At 44.2% G+C, this 15,368-nt stretch overlaps 1 protein-coding gene across 8 annotated transcripts in view; it reads right to left on the bottom strand.

Moving 5' to 3' along the window:
• Positions 1 to 1,230: 1,230 nt before the first annotated feature.
• sema4ba (sema domain, immunoglobulin domain (Ig), transmembrane domain (TM) and short cytoplasmic domain, (semaphorin) 4Ba) overlaps positions 1,231 to 15,368 on the bottom strand; it is a 68,074-nt gene continuing 53,936 nt past the window's right edge. For all 8 annotated transcript variants that reach the window (XM_076991109.1, XM_076991110.1, XM_076991111.1 and 5 more), the window contains 10 exons: positions 14,260 to 14,371; positions 13,817 to 13,933; positions 13,401 to 13,558; positions 9,313 to 9,494; positions 8,598 to 8,748; positions 7,325 to 7,535; positions 6,274 to 6,389; positions 5,763 to 5,920; positions 5,510 to 5,598; positions 1,231 to 5,156 (listed from right to left, as the gene is read on the bottom strand). In XM_076991109.1, coding sequence (XP_076847224.1) covers positions 4,384 to 5,156; positions 5,510 to 5,598; positions 5,763 to 5,920; positions 6,274 to 6,389; positions 7,325 to 7,535; positions 8,598 to 8,748; positions 9,313 to 9,494; positions 13,401 to 13,558; positions 13,817 to 13,933; positions 14,260 to 14,371 — 2,067 coding nt within the window. In that variant the 3' untranslated portion in view covers positions 1,231 to 4,383. The remainder of the gene's footprint in view (positions 5,157 to 5,509; positions 5,599 to 5,762; positions 5,921 to 6,273; positions 6,390 to 7,324; positions 7,536 to 8,597; positions 8,749 to 9,312; positions 9,495 to 13,400; positions 13,559 to 13,816; positions 13,934 to 14,259; positions 14,372 to 15,368) is intronic.

Genomic DNA, 15,368 nt, shown 5'->3' with positions numbered 1-15,368 from the left:
TTTGTGTGGAATACATTGCACAGAGATGCCAAGTGATGGCAGTGTTGTTCAGATGAAGACTCCTGCGAGATCAGGCATGTTGCCCACTGGCAGGACTACCCCGGGATAGACATCATCAGAACACCACCAGGGAGAGGAGCTGTTTGATATTTATTCTGGGTGCACATTATGATTTGCCTTGTGCTCAGTAAGACTGCTTACAGCTCCATAGGTGTAGTTTTGGGAGAGGGAAATAGGGGAGGGAAGAGTGACGTTTGTGTGTCCCCCTCACACTAATATAATGTCCTGCTCACACTAATATAATGTGTTAGGTTAGGTGGTGTGAGTAAATAATAAACCTGCCCTGCCCCCCCTCCCACCCCCAAAGTTGAAATGAATTCTACACCACAGACCTACCACTGAGGCTCCAGTTTCCTTTCATGGACGGTGGTCATGTGGTGAATTCCAGATATTTTGTGTAAATGTCTGACTAGTAGTGAACTTTGGCTTTGAATCTGTTCTGTATTCTACTTCCTCCTTCCACCAAAAGCTTAGTTCCTGTTAACATGAACACAAACAATAGGGAGGGATTTGGCTTTGTTCATTAATAGCAGATTTTGAGTATTTTATACACGAAATTTAGTATTTCCTAGTGCGTTTTGAGCAGCAAGAAGAAATTCAGTAAGACAACTAGTACTTCATATTTTTCTAACTTTGTTATATTACAAAGCTGTAGGTTTTTCCCAAAGTGTTTCACAGGAGAACCATATTAGAACTGTTATGTAAACTAACAAATAGGTGTGTTCAGCTGAGGTTTAGTCACTGCTAAATATAGTTCTACCTCTACTCTTCCTGTATTATTTTGTATACTGATTATATCTTGTGAACTCAGAAATAAAGACAATGTATTACATATATTATGTATATATATATATATATATATATATATATATATGTGCCTTGATTTAAAATACAATTCTTCTAACAAAACCAAGTGATCTGGATTTATTTCATTTTATTTTACATAATTTTCTGGTTATTTTAAGAGATTTTAGTGTTAAACTGTTTTAGTGCAGTCATGGAGCACATTACACAAACCTTTTTAATTTAGTTACCTTTAAATTTATTTTCTTCTATATTAATCAAACATATCCTATTAGCACTGCTATTAGAAATGCTCAATGAAAAATCAGTGCTCAATGATTTACATTTCTATTACCTTTTAAAAATAATGTGGAACTTTGATTCAAAACATTTCTGTGTTTTATTACTTTTATTTATAAAATTAAAATAAAGTGCGCTTTTATGTACAGTATAATAAAAACAGAAACAGTAGTTGATGTATAATACAAAAAGTACATTTCACAACATTTGTTCTTTTTTTTTTACATTGGCAGCGAACTTTACAAATACACCTTTACAACAACGTTCACAAGACGTTAACTTACAATAAGTCAGAGTGACTTGGTGCACTGTCATCAAGAATGGATTTGGATAGAGCATTTAAGAGTATAGTTGACTGAAGCTCTCTAACCCCAGTACTGACACAAAATAAAAAGTTGGGTGTATTCACATTTGTCTACTCTGATAAGGAGCACTGGAAAAGTGTTTTTGTTCATAAATATTTTCAATGTACCTTTGAAAATGGTTTCTAGAAATATGTTGATTTGTGGTATTTTAAAAACAAAAACAATACACACATGTTTAGTTAATATAAAGAAAGACAGTGAAAGAGTGGGAGAGAAATAGGAAGTGAGAGTGAAAGTTAGAGAGAGAGAGAGGTAGATAGAGAGAGAGAGAGAGAGAGAGAGAGAGAGAGAGAGAGAGAGAGAGATTGAGATTATTGGCTGCCCTTTATGGACCTGTTTAGATAACCTTTCCACAGAGGAGACATAGTCCAGTGGCAAAGTGGAGTACAAATGTCTATTCATCATTCAGTGGTTTTCGACACGTCTAACTACTGTATATGACAAAATGATGGTGTTTGCCATTTCAACCAACATATTTTGCAGTTACTGGCCTCAGTCATAAGGTATTTTCTCTAATCAATCCTGAATCAGTTTTTGAAATGAGCATGCTAGTGTGAATTTGACAGTGTCATCTATCAGAGGAGTCATGTGTGTAAGGTTTGCAGTCTTTGCATGTGATGGAGTGTTGCCACAGAAAGGCTACCAGTATATGCTTCACATGTCAACAAACACCACCTTTGATTCACAAAGTGTAGCCTTAAAGGTGTCAAATAAAATGTCTAAAACTTGCTACAGAATTGTCAAAAAAATTACAGCCCCATTCGACTTTAGTGAAGGCTTCAACATTCTGGGAAAGAAGCAGACACCGTGTCATTATTTGTGTTCAGACACAACATCGAAACCATTCAACCAGCCCCACACCAATATCATAGATATATACATATATACATGTCCACAACACCAGTCCATCAGTAGCACAGTAGCATACTTAATGCATGGCTACTTTGTCAAAATAGTTTCAAATTAGATCTCTCACATTAAAAACATCTAGCCTAAAACTTAAATAAGACACTTTTTCACTTAAAGAATAGATTTGGAATACTTTCAATTATTTTTTTTAACTACATTCCACAAAACAAATGTTTGTCTGCATGCTCTGACTGGAGCAGTTCCAATGAGTTCATACATCGTACCCCGAGTGGTGCAAAAAATGATGTCCATCTTTGGAAAATTATTAGGTCACAATGTTCAAGAATAATCACTGAAAATGGCATTTTTTTTAACCATGATGACATTTTGTATAATTAAACTATACATGTATTCTGAATATGACATGTTAATATTTTGTTATTACATTATGTTTTTATTATTCATTATGTATGCAGTTCTCTCACTCATTCTGCAGCTGCCAAAGTCCGGTCAAAAATTTGAAACACACTATGCTAACCAGCCAGTAACTGAAATGTAACTTCACCCATATGCTCATCCAACAGAGCTGTGTTCACCTAATCCTTGGCTCCAACATAGTAAACGTGGCATTTTTCATTAATGAAAACAGAAATGTGAAGCACTAATCACACGCATTCACATGAGGTGTACACAACGATGCTCATGCAGTCGAAATGTAAAACGAATCTCCAGCGATTTAAGCTGAATTCACAGGAACAAAGTTATTAGCATAAAAATGTCTATATCGCACTTTTGTGGGTGAAAGAAATTACTTCAGTTTTGGACCTTTGAAGATTTTTAGACCCCTTATGTCATGTTCAATGCCAATGAGAGATTTAGAAGTTTATTATGTGAATATTTGGCACAACAGACTACAAATTTGGTTCTGTAAACGACTATGAATATTGTTCTCCCTAAGACTAACTCTTCAGCTACTGGCCCATAGGATACCTGGACTTTGTAGTCCTTCAACTTTTAAGGCCTTTCCTCCCTCATTATTTCCTCCAAACTCCTCAGAACATCATTCTTGGGCCCTGCCCACATGGAGCCCTGGTTTGGACTCCATCATTGCAACATCATCTCAGTACCACCTGCATACTAGATTGTATGTGTTGTATCTCTGAGTAGCAATACTGGAGATGTGGCTTCTGGTTATTGTAGCAGGAGTGCTGTCTGCTCTACATTATCTTTTCTAGATGGAATTCCATTTCCTGCTAAAATCCCAGTGCTTTGCATAGTATGCCTGCCTGCTGTGTGCTGAGGTCACGATAATTTACAACTACAGGCCTTGCATATATATATCATGAGGCTTTTATCAAGCTTGTTCACATTGTATCATTTACAGAGGCTTACTCTCTGATCTTTAGGTGCCATACTTAGCAGATATCTCTGCTTCTTTATGGTCCACACCTGAACTTGAGGTCCCTCTGGTTCCATCAGCCATTGAGAGGTGGTCAATGTAATGGTGAAAATTAATGATCCAATGACATGACCAGTGATGCAAATGGAAGGGTGGGAGCTTAGTAATCACATCACATGACCTAACAATGGCATCACATGACCAACATGACCAAACGGTGATGACATCAGACAACTAGGACGGAATGGGGCTAGGAACATGGCTTACTTACTATTGGCCATTATGTCAGTCACAGAGCTCGCTGGACTTACTGCTCTCATTCTGGACACACCTAAGCACATCTTAAGAGTCTGAGCCTTGTTCATCTCTGTCTGCTGTGCTGTTGAAGGCACTACAGAACTACCAGTGACTGAGAGGAAAATGTGAACAGACCACCAAAGACAAAACAATGGACCAAAGTGCAATATTAATAACAACAATAAAAACAAAAACAAAGATGGTATGTTGAGTCCAATGGTGTCGAGTTTGGAGTCTTTTCAGTGTGTCCCCTTCCTCAGTGTTTCTGGTCCTCAGCAGCCTCACTGCAACACTGCATCGTCATCGCCGTAGCGCTTCGCATAAATGGTCTCAGACGATGGAGTCTTTGATCTCGGAGCCCAGGCGCACCCGAGGCCGTGGGCAGGTGGGCGAGATCTCCACGTGACTCTCTTTGAGGTTCAGTGGCCGTTTCTCAGACTCTGAGAAGCTCTTGCTGTTCTCGGGTGAGGAGCACTCCTGGGTGGGTGTGCTGCAGAAGTAGTTGTCGTGGAGCGTTTGGTAGCCTTTATGGTCCGACACGGAGGGAGGGATGTTATTACCGTTCAGCGGGAGGCTCTCGGTGGGTTTGCCCGCTATGCGCGCTTTCTTCTGCTGCATGTTGGGACACTCACCCTCTTTCAGCATGGACTTCATCCGGTCCCTATTCCGGTAGACCACGAATAAGGAGAAGACAACCAGGGAGAAACCCAGCAGAGCACAGACCACGATCAGCTCATTCCAGTAGGTCTTCGTCTCCATCTGCGGTGAACGAGCCTCGCCTGGAAGGATTATTGGCTCCCCATTAGGTACCATGGGGGTGCGGGAGTGGCCAATCGGGGTGGTGCTGTCGTGTCGAGGCTCAGCCTTCACACAGTAATTGGCCAGGAGTTGCCGGAAGCCCTTCTCCACTGACCAGCATTCGTAGGACTCCTCTCTGTCTGTTTGGGCCACTACCACTAGGCCACCATCAGGGCTAGGGTACAGGAAACGGCCAGCACTCTCTCTGTACTCCCATTGCCTCTCAGCTAAATTAGAGCGCAGATTACAGGGCAGCACTCGGAATGTGTTCGCTGGGATTAAAATTACCTGACAGGACGAAGAACCTGAGGGTGAAAAGGGTTATTAATTATTAATAAGTCAAATATTTCTACAGAATTAAATCATAATTCCCTGTCCCTTGTGGAAATAGGTGAATATACAATTAGTCCTTAATAAATCTACCCTTAGGTATTGTATGGAAGAATTTTCTGTCTGTGCCTGTTATTGAACTATCAAAGTAGCGTAAATGGAAGCGTAGCCTAAAAGTGTCACCAGCTGTTCAATCACAGGGAGGTCAGCAGGGTGAACAGAGGGGCAGGCTGGGTAAGCCTGTCCCTAGGCTATAAGCACACATCAATGCCATGATGGCCCAGACTTGACTTCTTCGCCGGGGTTGTGGGGTAGGCCTGGAACTCACGTGTGGACGGGGGGCGGACAAAACGGGCTGTGACCAATGTCTTATCACACAAGGCTGTGTTGGCATCTTCCACATCTTGTACTAACTTACTGTGAAAACAAGAACAGAAGGGCTATTAGACACAAAGAGCCACCACATTCCACTTACTTACTTATGGCTTTACAGTATTACAACAAATGCGATATTATTACATATGCGAAAGATCATGGCATGGTGCACGTAGCAAATGTTCAACGGGTCCACTTCTATTTACATTTTAGGAGGAGCCTTCCTGACATCTATACACTGTCTCCCAGTCCAGGCACAATATGGATCCCTTGAAAGGATGCAGTCCCCACAGCTCTGGTAGTTGGAGCAGTTAGCCACAGGGATCTCCACCAGTCCAGAGTAGGAGGACACAAACAGCAAACCCTGGGTCAGAGGAGACGACACAGTCAGTGGGCAAATTTACAGCAAAAAAAAAAAAAAAGCTGAACCAGTGAGACACGCACGTCAGTGTGTGTATATGGCTGTGTGTAGTACAGTCAGCATTGTAAATCTAACCATTCATATCGCACTGCAAATGACTGAATTAGGGAGTCATGTTCCTGTAATTCAGGAAGAGAGATGGACTGTTGTTTGTTTCCCATGCGTCCCATCAGTCCTCAGAGAGGATGCTGGGATGTAATTATCTCTGCAAGAACCCAGCTCCAGTTGCAAGCCCTAAGACTGCTGTTACACAAGGCCTCTGATTCATCCCCCACTGCCGTACTGGGTCAGCCTACCCTTTCGACGTCCAGCTCAAGGTGTTGCACCGGCTGGGTTTTGGGGAAGAGCACCAACTCCTCAATGATGTGCATCTTGCCCTTGGCATTGATTGCCTTGTGAAGCCTGCCGTCATCTGAAACACAATGAACACATACATATGCAGAACTGTGTAATATCTGCATTGCTCAAACACCCCACTGTGTGCTCGGAAGCAAAGCAGAGTTACACTCGTGGCCATGATTTGTCACAATTAACGCACATCTTGGATCAGTTGTTTTCAACAGGGAATTTTCCATACAAAGCTCATCATAGTGCAGACAGACTCGATATATCTCCAAGTTTCCAGGCAGGCATGTTTTGTTAAGTAACTGTTGGCATGGGGCCTACTGCCAAACCCGGTTTACAGAGCCATTAATCCAAAGCCATTTTGGTAAATTGCCTAGGAAGCTATTTAGAAGGAAGAAAGACCAGCCACATACAATACCTCTAATATCCATTAAATGTATATGCGTTTGCATTTAAACGTGTAGCAATTGAATACAAAACATTAGGACATCAGTGTTGTCCAAAACACAGCTGTATTTTGACAGCCAAATAAATTGTGTTCCCATTTTATAGCTGCTACCTGCCATGGTCTCCTCCTCTGGTATCAGGGATCCCATGGAACTGAGCACCATATCGCTTTCTTCGATTTTTTTTCCCACTCTGGTTCCCATGGTGATTGGCATGTGGTTCTGTTTTGGCTTCTTTCTCTTCCCTCATGTCTTGTAAGTCTTGTACTTGTCTCGTATGTTGTTATTGCCCTCATGTATCTCTGCCATTTATTGGTAATTTATTGCATCTCTTGTCGATCCTTTGTATTAATACCCTGGGTTATGAATTTCATATTGCTGCAGATCTCTTCAATAGCTCACTTGGTTTAGACTCATTTTATGTTGCTCTTTCAATGGTTGTTTAGTTTGGTCTTCTTTTATTTCTGGTATGTATCCTGTATCCTTCAGACCATGTCCAGGTTTTAATTCTCATGCATTTGGAACTCTATGACTACAAGACCAAGCTAAAACTTACCTATACCGATGAAAAGCACATCATAGGCCTGGTGCACAGCCTGGACATGGTGCACGGCGATCTGTGTGTAGCGCACGCTGCGTTTGAGCAGCAGGGGCTGTCCACGGATCACGCCGTCCATCAGGAAGTGATCCTTCACGAAGTTCAGCACCTTGTCCGGCATCTGAAGGGAGGAGGAGATGCCCTGTGCCCGGGCCGCGTTGGTAATGCACTGCAGAGACGGAGGGACGGCGGGGAGGGAGGTCAGAGGTCAAGATAGCGGAATTTCCATGCCCACACATGTACGTATATGTAGACATTTCTTTGTGTTTGTCAGAATGAGTCAATGTCAGTGTACACATAGACAAGCCTTTCTGGCTTTTCAGTACACATGAACATGATGGATGTACACAAACATGTTGTCTCACTCTCTATGTGTCTCATATACACACACACACACACACACACTATACATGATTTTCTTCAGCCTTTTGTTTTTTATGAGCAAGTTCATGTAATGAATATCTACACAGACAGGCGGTCCATTAGTCTCTGTTTGAAGTCCTGCTGCACATGCTCTTCAGCACTGACAGAAGGGCAGGAAATTAACGCTGAATGGGGTCAGTGATAAGGATCAGAGCTGGTGGGCAGCGGCCCGAGCGTGCTCAGTCGGAGGCAGCCATCAGCCCTGCACCGATGTCCCATCCAGATTGGTGCAGTGACTGAAGAGCTGTCTGGTTCTCACCCAGGCTGGACACGCTGGTCTAGACAGCGTCCGAGGTTAAGTCTGGGCCCAGAGCCGAGTATTCCATGAGACGAGTACTACAGCAACTTTTGTTTCATGCATACTAATGCATGCATGTTTGCAGTAGTTGGTGACCTGGAGCCCATGAGAGCAGCGCTCAGCCTCACTGCTACAGAGGGTGGCGTAACCCTCACTTCCTGTTGATATGCACCGACGATCGCCAGTCAAGGACGCCTGTCGGGTCAATTATACACAGCTGGGCAGACAGCGCTCTCTTCCAAGCTTATTCTGCCGTCCCGGGCTGCTGTTCCTATGGCATCCCCAATGGCACGCGCCCCTAGCAGGTGGGCATTGGCTACATCTAATGTCAGCAGAAAAAATGTTGTGAACATTTGTCTGCAGCCAGGGAGCGTGTGGGGAATGCTGACTAATGCCGGCTCATCTTCTGCAGTGGAGAGGGCAAACATGACCTCTCATGCCTAAGAACGTCTGGGGAGAGAGCTGAAGTACTCGCTTTGAAGGCGGGGCAGCGCGGGGATGCATACGTACCGCCCCGGGTCTGGGCTCTGGCGGGGGGTGGTTGTAGGTGTACCACTGCTGAGTGACCCTGTTAACCTCCCGGTAACGACCATTAAACACCTCCTCCACCTGGTCCATGGTGAAGGCACACACCGCAGAGCTACCAGATGCACCTTTGTACCTATGAACACACACACACACACACACACACACACACACACACACACACACACACACACACACACACACACACACACACACACACACACACACACACACACACACACACGGCCATTATTTCGTGATGTGACACATTCTTTCTGAATTTGCTGACCACTCCTAGTAAATACACAGCTTAACTACTTCACACCTTGGAAACACGACAGCGTGTTTGCAACAGGTTCCCTGGACACAAAATCTGGGTATTACAAATAATGAGACTTCACAGAATGTGTGAGTCTCTGCAGCTAAGCCCCTGGGCCAACGCAAGTGTCACTCTGTTGTCACACTCACAATCAATAACCAAACCACACAGGCAACTGGCCCATGATATTAACAAAATGTAGCAATACACCAGAAGACATATAATAATATAACAATATATAACCATATATCTCTGTGGACAACACTCATTCATACACATGTCATACACTCAATATTTTCATTTCACTAAAACATTATATGGTCATTATTCTTGTTCAAGACAGATATTGTGAGCTCATATGTCATCAAACAGTTGGCCTACCACTGCGAGGTGAAGACGCCATAAAACACAGTGGTCTTCCAGTCCTCTGTGCTAGGGGTGAGGACGAACATGTCCTGAATGATATTAAAAGGGAAGCCGTCATCAGGAAGTGAACACAAGAGCTGGGCTTTCAGGAAGGTGGTCCATTTCTTCTGCAGGACCCTCTCTCCTCCTTTATCACCCTGTAGTACACACACACACACACACACACACACACACACACACACACACACACACACACACACACACACAAACACATTTAGTAAAATGAAAAATACATGTATATGCTTGCTATTAACACAATGATTCACTAGAGGGAGACAACTGCAGGCTCACAGTGCACAAAACCACATTTGATGAAATTCTTCTTTTTGCTTTGGCAAGATGCACAAACAGTAATGAAGTAACGATAGGATAACCGCACACATCCATGTAGCCAGTTCAGTGTTATTATGGGCTTATCCGACATGATTCCCACACAGTGATCAAGGTCAGCCCAGAAAACAGGCCTTGCGCGGACGGTGTGCTGGGCATTAGGACCCAGAGTGCTGGTGAGGCCCTGTGAGCAGCGTTTGTCCTCCGCTTACAGGACTTGGGAAAGCCCAGGTGCCGTCAGCTCAGGCAACAAAAGCACTACAGGTTCTTTGAAGGCCCAAGTGCTTTCCAAACGGGCTCTACAAATGGGGGAGAGGGCCACGTCAACTCCGGCACTTCTAACGGGTGCCGACACCACGCGTTTCCCGGCAGCCTGTGCCTGCCTGCCTGCTGGAGTGACTTTCAGTGGCTCGGGGGGACGAGTAGGGGAGGCTGACCAGTTTCACCAAGCACAGATGTATTCGTGCACGCCATGCACCATGAGAAACAGCTGCTACACAGCACTGCAACAAAGACGACACATAGATCCACGAAGCAGACGAGGCAACTACACAAGACCTAAAAACACCGCTACACAACCGAGACACTCAGGATGTGATGACACTGCTGCACGTGAAGCCAAACTACACAGGACTGGTGCTGAGGTTTCGGAGGCGTGCTTTGCTAACCCAAGCCAAGCACACCTCTTCTTCCTCCCAGCCGGAGCTCTGAATATCGGAATGTGGAGAACCAACCAATTGTCTGTGGAACGCAACTCTTAAAAGCATGCAAAAAAAAGAATAGCATTAAAAGAGTGAAGAAAAGCTGACAAAGAATGAAATAAAAAGAATATAAATGATGTTTTCTATAATTAAACTGAGGATACAGGTGCCAGAGCTGTTCTACGGTCCTCCCGCTCAAGCATTTAGAGAACTCCAGAGTGGTTGTTTACTGTTCCTGAAAGCCTGTCATTGCAGCAGAACTTTTATCAAACACCTGAACAAACAACAGAAGAGGGCGCGGAGCTGCAGATTACAACAGAAAAAAGATAAAGAAGGGAAAATGGAAGACACAGGAGAGTGTGAGGTGAGTCACCAAGCAGCCGGTTCCAGGAACATGAGAAGAGTCCTCCTCCAAACCCCCATCTGCCTCTCTGTGATTGGAACGAGGGAGGGAAGGACCCTGGCCACTGCCTTGGCATGACATCAGCAATGAGCTGAACTGTGTTAGGGATCTCTTATTTACGACTAGAGGCCTCGATGCATTAGCACTACGCAGTACAACCCACTGCTGTATAGCACTGATCCGCAAACTTCACAAGAAAGATATGGCAATACAAAAGCCCACTCCATTTCCTAATTTCATTTATACTGAACAGAGTGCGCAGATGAGGAAACCTCCATATATGGAGATTACACTGAATTGATTGTAAATTGTGCAGCAGAAATTAAATCAGGATTCATTTAATTTTATTTTGACAAATCTTCATCTATGGCTCTCGTCTAGGTGTGGCTACTCAACTGTGCTCTGAATTAGTTCTATGTGATATGATTTCTGGCAGTTCTCCACCATAAGATTTAGCTCTGATTTAGTTCTGTATAGGATTTACACATAGCCTAAATGGTCTGGAAAACATTTAGGGTTGAATTGACAGATGGCATTCTCACTCACTCTCACTCTCACTCTCACTCTCACTCTCACTCTCACTCTCACTCTCACTCTCACTCTCTCTCACTCTCACTCTCACTCTCTCTCACTCTCTCTCTCTCTCTCTCTCTCTCTCTCTCTCTCTCAATATGCAAAATATGTTACTGTCTGAAATCATGAGGGCCAGCATGCTTGAAGCCATTCTTTACTGCCCAGAATGCTTGATTATTTGTTAGTAGTGCTTGCATCACTGTTATGATCAGAAATTCCAGGAAGAAATTTTAAAAAAGTAAACTAATTCTAAATAGTTTACTTTCCAGCCTTTTTTTTTCGCAGTCTTTAAGGTTAATCTTATCAGCTTCAACTTCCTTTGCTATTAACATCACCCTATTACTCAATGTCTTACTGAGAGTAGTTTCTTGCTTCTGTCTGTCATAACACATGGAGAGACACAAAACCGGTGGAAACCAGTTAGCATTACACAAATCCCTGCATGCCCGCCAGGTTGTGAGGCTTTTATCTTCCCCGTCGGTGTTTTGGGGTGAAGCATGCATTAAATCTCACTGCCCTCGTCTGTTCTTGGAAGCACCTGCAGCCTCCCAGAGACAAAGCGGCCGGCAACGGGTACAGGCTCTGTTAAAAAAAACAGGCACTTTGCAGGACTTCCGGGGGGGTGTGAGGGGGTTGCCTTGTTGAGATGCAGAGCACAGCTTGTGCACACGAGCCCCGCTGGACTGCGCACGGCAAACCCGTCTCACCAAATCCACGGACAAGGAGAAGGGAATGCTCCTGGGAGGGTCTTGGGCTCCCCACACACCGTGGCTAATACGGTATAATTAGCCTGATAATAGGCTGGGTTGGATTTGCCATGTTTGTTGTGTTGACCAAAAGGTCTTGTATATATTCTCAGGCACCACCTCGTTTCTACATTCATATTAACAGGGTCATAAAAGTCACATGAGCTATTTAAAATAAATTAAAAAAAAAAGAAAAATAAATAAAGAAAAATAAATATTTATATAATGAAATGCAAATTAACCAGGCAACTTGCACAAGATCCTGGCTGCTAAGAATAAAGACCTTGGACAATACGAGGGGGTGATGGCCATTAAACTGTCAGGCAGTATTTCACGGAGCTGGTGAGATAATCCAGATTATATCCGGAGCCAAAAGAAAGTCTACCACATCCTTCAAGAGACTGTAGCAGACGTCTCTATGAGACTGTAGCAGACGTCTCTATGAGACTGTAGCAGACGTCTCTATGAGACTGTAGCAGACGTCTCTATGAGACTGTAGCAGACGTCTCTATGAGACTGTAGCAGACGTCTCTATGAGACTGTAGCAGACGTCTCTATGAGACTGTAGCAGACGTCTCTATGAGACTGTAGCAGACGTCTCTATGAGATGTGCCTCTGTAAAAAAAAAAAAAAAAACCTGTCACTAATTATCTGCTAGAATATTATGCTAGCGTCTATGGTTATTACAGGCAGAGAGAGTCGCCTTTAGATTGATCTGTAGCACACCGAGAATATTCCAATCCTCTTCTTGCTTTCTCTAAAATCTAAACTGAATTTGCAATGGGAAGTGTGTGTGTGTGTGTGTGTGTGTGTGTGTGTGTGTGTGTACCTGCCTGAATAGGAGGCATTTCAGGCTGGACACTGAAGCTGTATGCTAATATTTGCAGAGGAGTGATAAGACTGGGGGTATGGGAGCATTGTGGAGAGAGAGAGGGAGGGGAGTGAACGTAAGAGGAATGTGTTTTTGGAACAGACGTCACTACAGCCTCCCAAAGCTCTGAAGGTCTCTACTAGCAGCGTGACACGCAGAACCATCACGCAAGACAGACAGGCGTGCAGCTACATGAACACGGCCCGGCAAGCACATGCACAGACACACGCACCACCCAGACATGTCACATGTCACATGTTTTAGTACCACTTCAATAGATTCCAAAACCTTGACTAAGCCGGGGTGGTATATTTAAGGGTATGAGTGTGCAAATGTACATGTGTTGTGTGTGTATTCTATTACTGGAAGGATCAACAAATCCCCTTCGTGTCCACCGTCCCCACAGAAGAGTCCCTTACCTTACACACACGGGCTATGCGTGACACAATCGTGTTGTCGAAGAAGTCAAACTCCTTCCCCGCTTCGCTGAAGAAGAAGTACAGCTTGTCATCATCACCCACCGCGTTGCCTTTGGGCAGACTCTCCTGGATGTACGCCGAACCTACGAAAGCCGGATCTGGAGAGAGAAGTGGGACTTTGCGTGAGCATTAGCCTGCATTGCCATAACCTATTAAGAGTCACTCGGTGCTGCATTTCCTGTTGCCATGCGTTAGGATAGACAGGGCATCTCTTTATACTCTGTTAAACTGCTCATCCTGGTGCATTTTATACATTTTGTTTTGCCATAATATAACGAATTATTTGAGGGCAAATCAGCTGATCAAAATACATTCAGCGGCGACTCAGAGCAGCAGAAAGGGGTGTCTGCTCTTACCTTGCAGCCAGTTAAGCGAGTTCTCCATCTTTAACGCAGTGCCCTGGCCGAGGCTCTTGTAAATGATGGGCTCGTTCCCCTGGAAGTTACTGACTGTGCCAGCATACAGTTCGCCATCTACACATGAGTCAGAGTTTCAGGCGGACGCACAGGCAACAAAGACACATTCGGTCGTCCATTACTGTGGGTGACGTTTAGCTGGCTGCTTTTGAGCTTGTAGTGAACACACTCAATCCACATTAGTCATAGATGCAATTGGTGAATCTGAAGTCTGCAATTTCCAGTCATCCAAGAAAAAACTGACCAGAGGTCAGGTGATAACTGAATATGCATCAAGATCTACCATATCTGCAGCAATCATTAAAGCTGAAATAAGGTTGCAAAGGTCCCCAATGATGAAATGATGCTTTTTGGCCCAACGTCTTTGCTGATGGTGCACATACCAGCTATGATTGCTGTGGACTTGTACTCCGGGTTAAAAGGGCAACGACTGCGTCCATCTTCTGTTACAATCTCCCCCGCCTCGGTGCGAACCAGCGAGAAGTTCGCCGTGCTCTGCAAACAAATTGCACAGGCTGCTAAGCCAAAAAACGTAGCGTTTCCAGTGTTGCCTCTCCCCCTTGGCTCTAACCAGCGAGACCCGGTGTGACGCAACCCTACAGGAGGACTAGAACAGCACACTGCACGCGCATGTCCTGTGTATGTCCTGTGGGTGGGCCTCTGATAAGGGGTCTGGATAAGAAACGGACAGTGCTGGGTTGGAAAGCCAAAGCACAGCAGGCCAGCCCTGACATTCTGCAGCCTGCTGCTCTGAGATGGTTCTCTGGCTTAAACGGCAATAATCAGATGTAGGTAGACAGAACCCATGCAACAAAAAGCTTCGCTTAGGGAGCCAGGAAGCTTTTCTGAAGCGAGCAGGTCCACAGGGCTTGAGTAGTTTTAATGTAAACAATCAAGGAACACCTTTTGCCTAACGCCCAACAACTTGGCCTTGCAACCAGATAAATCACACTAAGGATAGAACCAATCAAACATACGAATCTAAAACCTTGAACCTTGCTATGGGGACACCATGAACCATGCCCTGCTAGTGGGATTCACATGCTGTTAAACGCTGCCACTACTAAGACAATGCATGTCTGCTTCTTAAAAAATCATTACAGAAAACAGTGTCAAATATTTGTATGTCAAAATACTAAAGTCTATTTACAAAAACATGAGCCAGTCTTGGTTCTGCAGGTGCAGCACTATCGCAGCTAATTTCGCATTCTGACATCACTCACCCTCTGATGGAGGAGGGGCCAAATTGATTGACTGAGTAAATTACATGAATAATGCATAGCACCCTGTTGCCTCTTAAAAGCACGAGGAGGAGGAGGGAGGAAAAATAAGGCTTGCAGCAGCAAAAACCCCAATGCGCCCCTACGAGACATGCACAGGCAGTGGTGCAGCACAGACACACACTTACCAAGTGTGCTCAGGTAGGCCTTAAAATCTAGTGCCCACTTGCCAAGTATGCTTATGAAGTATGCACAAAGTGCTCAAAAGCCTA

Source organism: Brachyhypopomus gauderio, chromosome 2 (genome assembly GCF_052324685.1).
Source record: "Brachyhypopomus gauderio isolate BG-103 chromosome 2, BGAUD_0.2, whole genome shotgun sequence".
Taxonomy (NCBI): domain Eukaryota; kingdom Metazoa; phylum Chordata; class Actinopteri; order Gymnotiformes; family Hypopomidae; genus Brachyhypopomus; species Brachyhypopomus gauderio.
The sequence above is the reverse complement of the archived record's forward strand: the minus strand, read 5'-3'. Positions and strand labels throughout refer to the sequence as shown.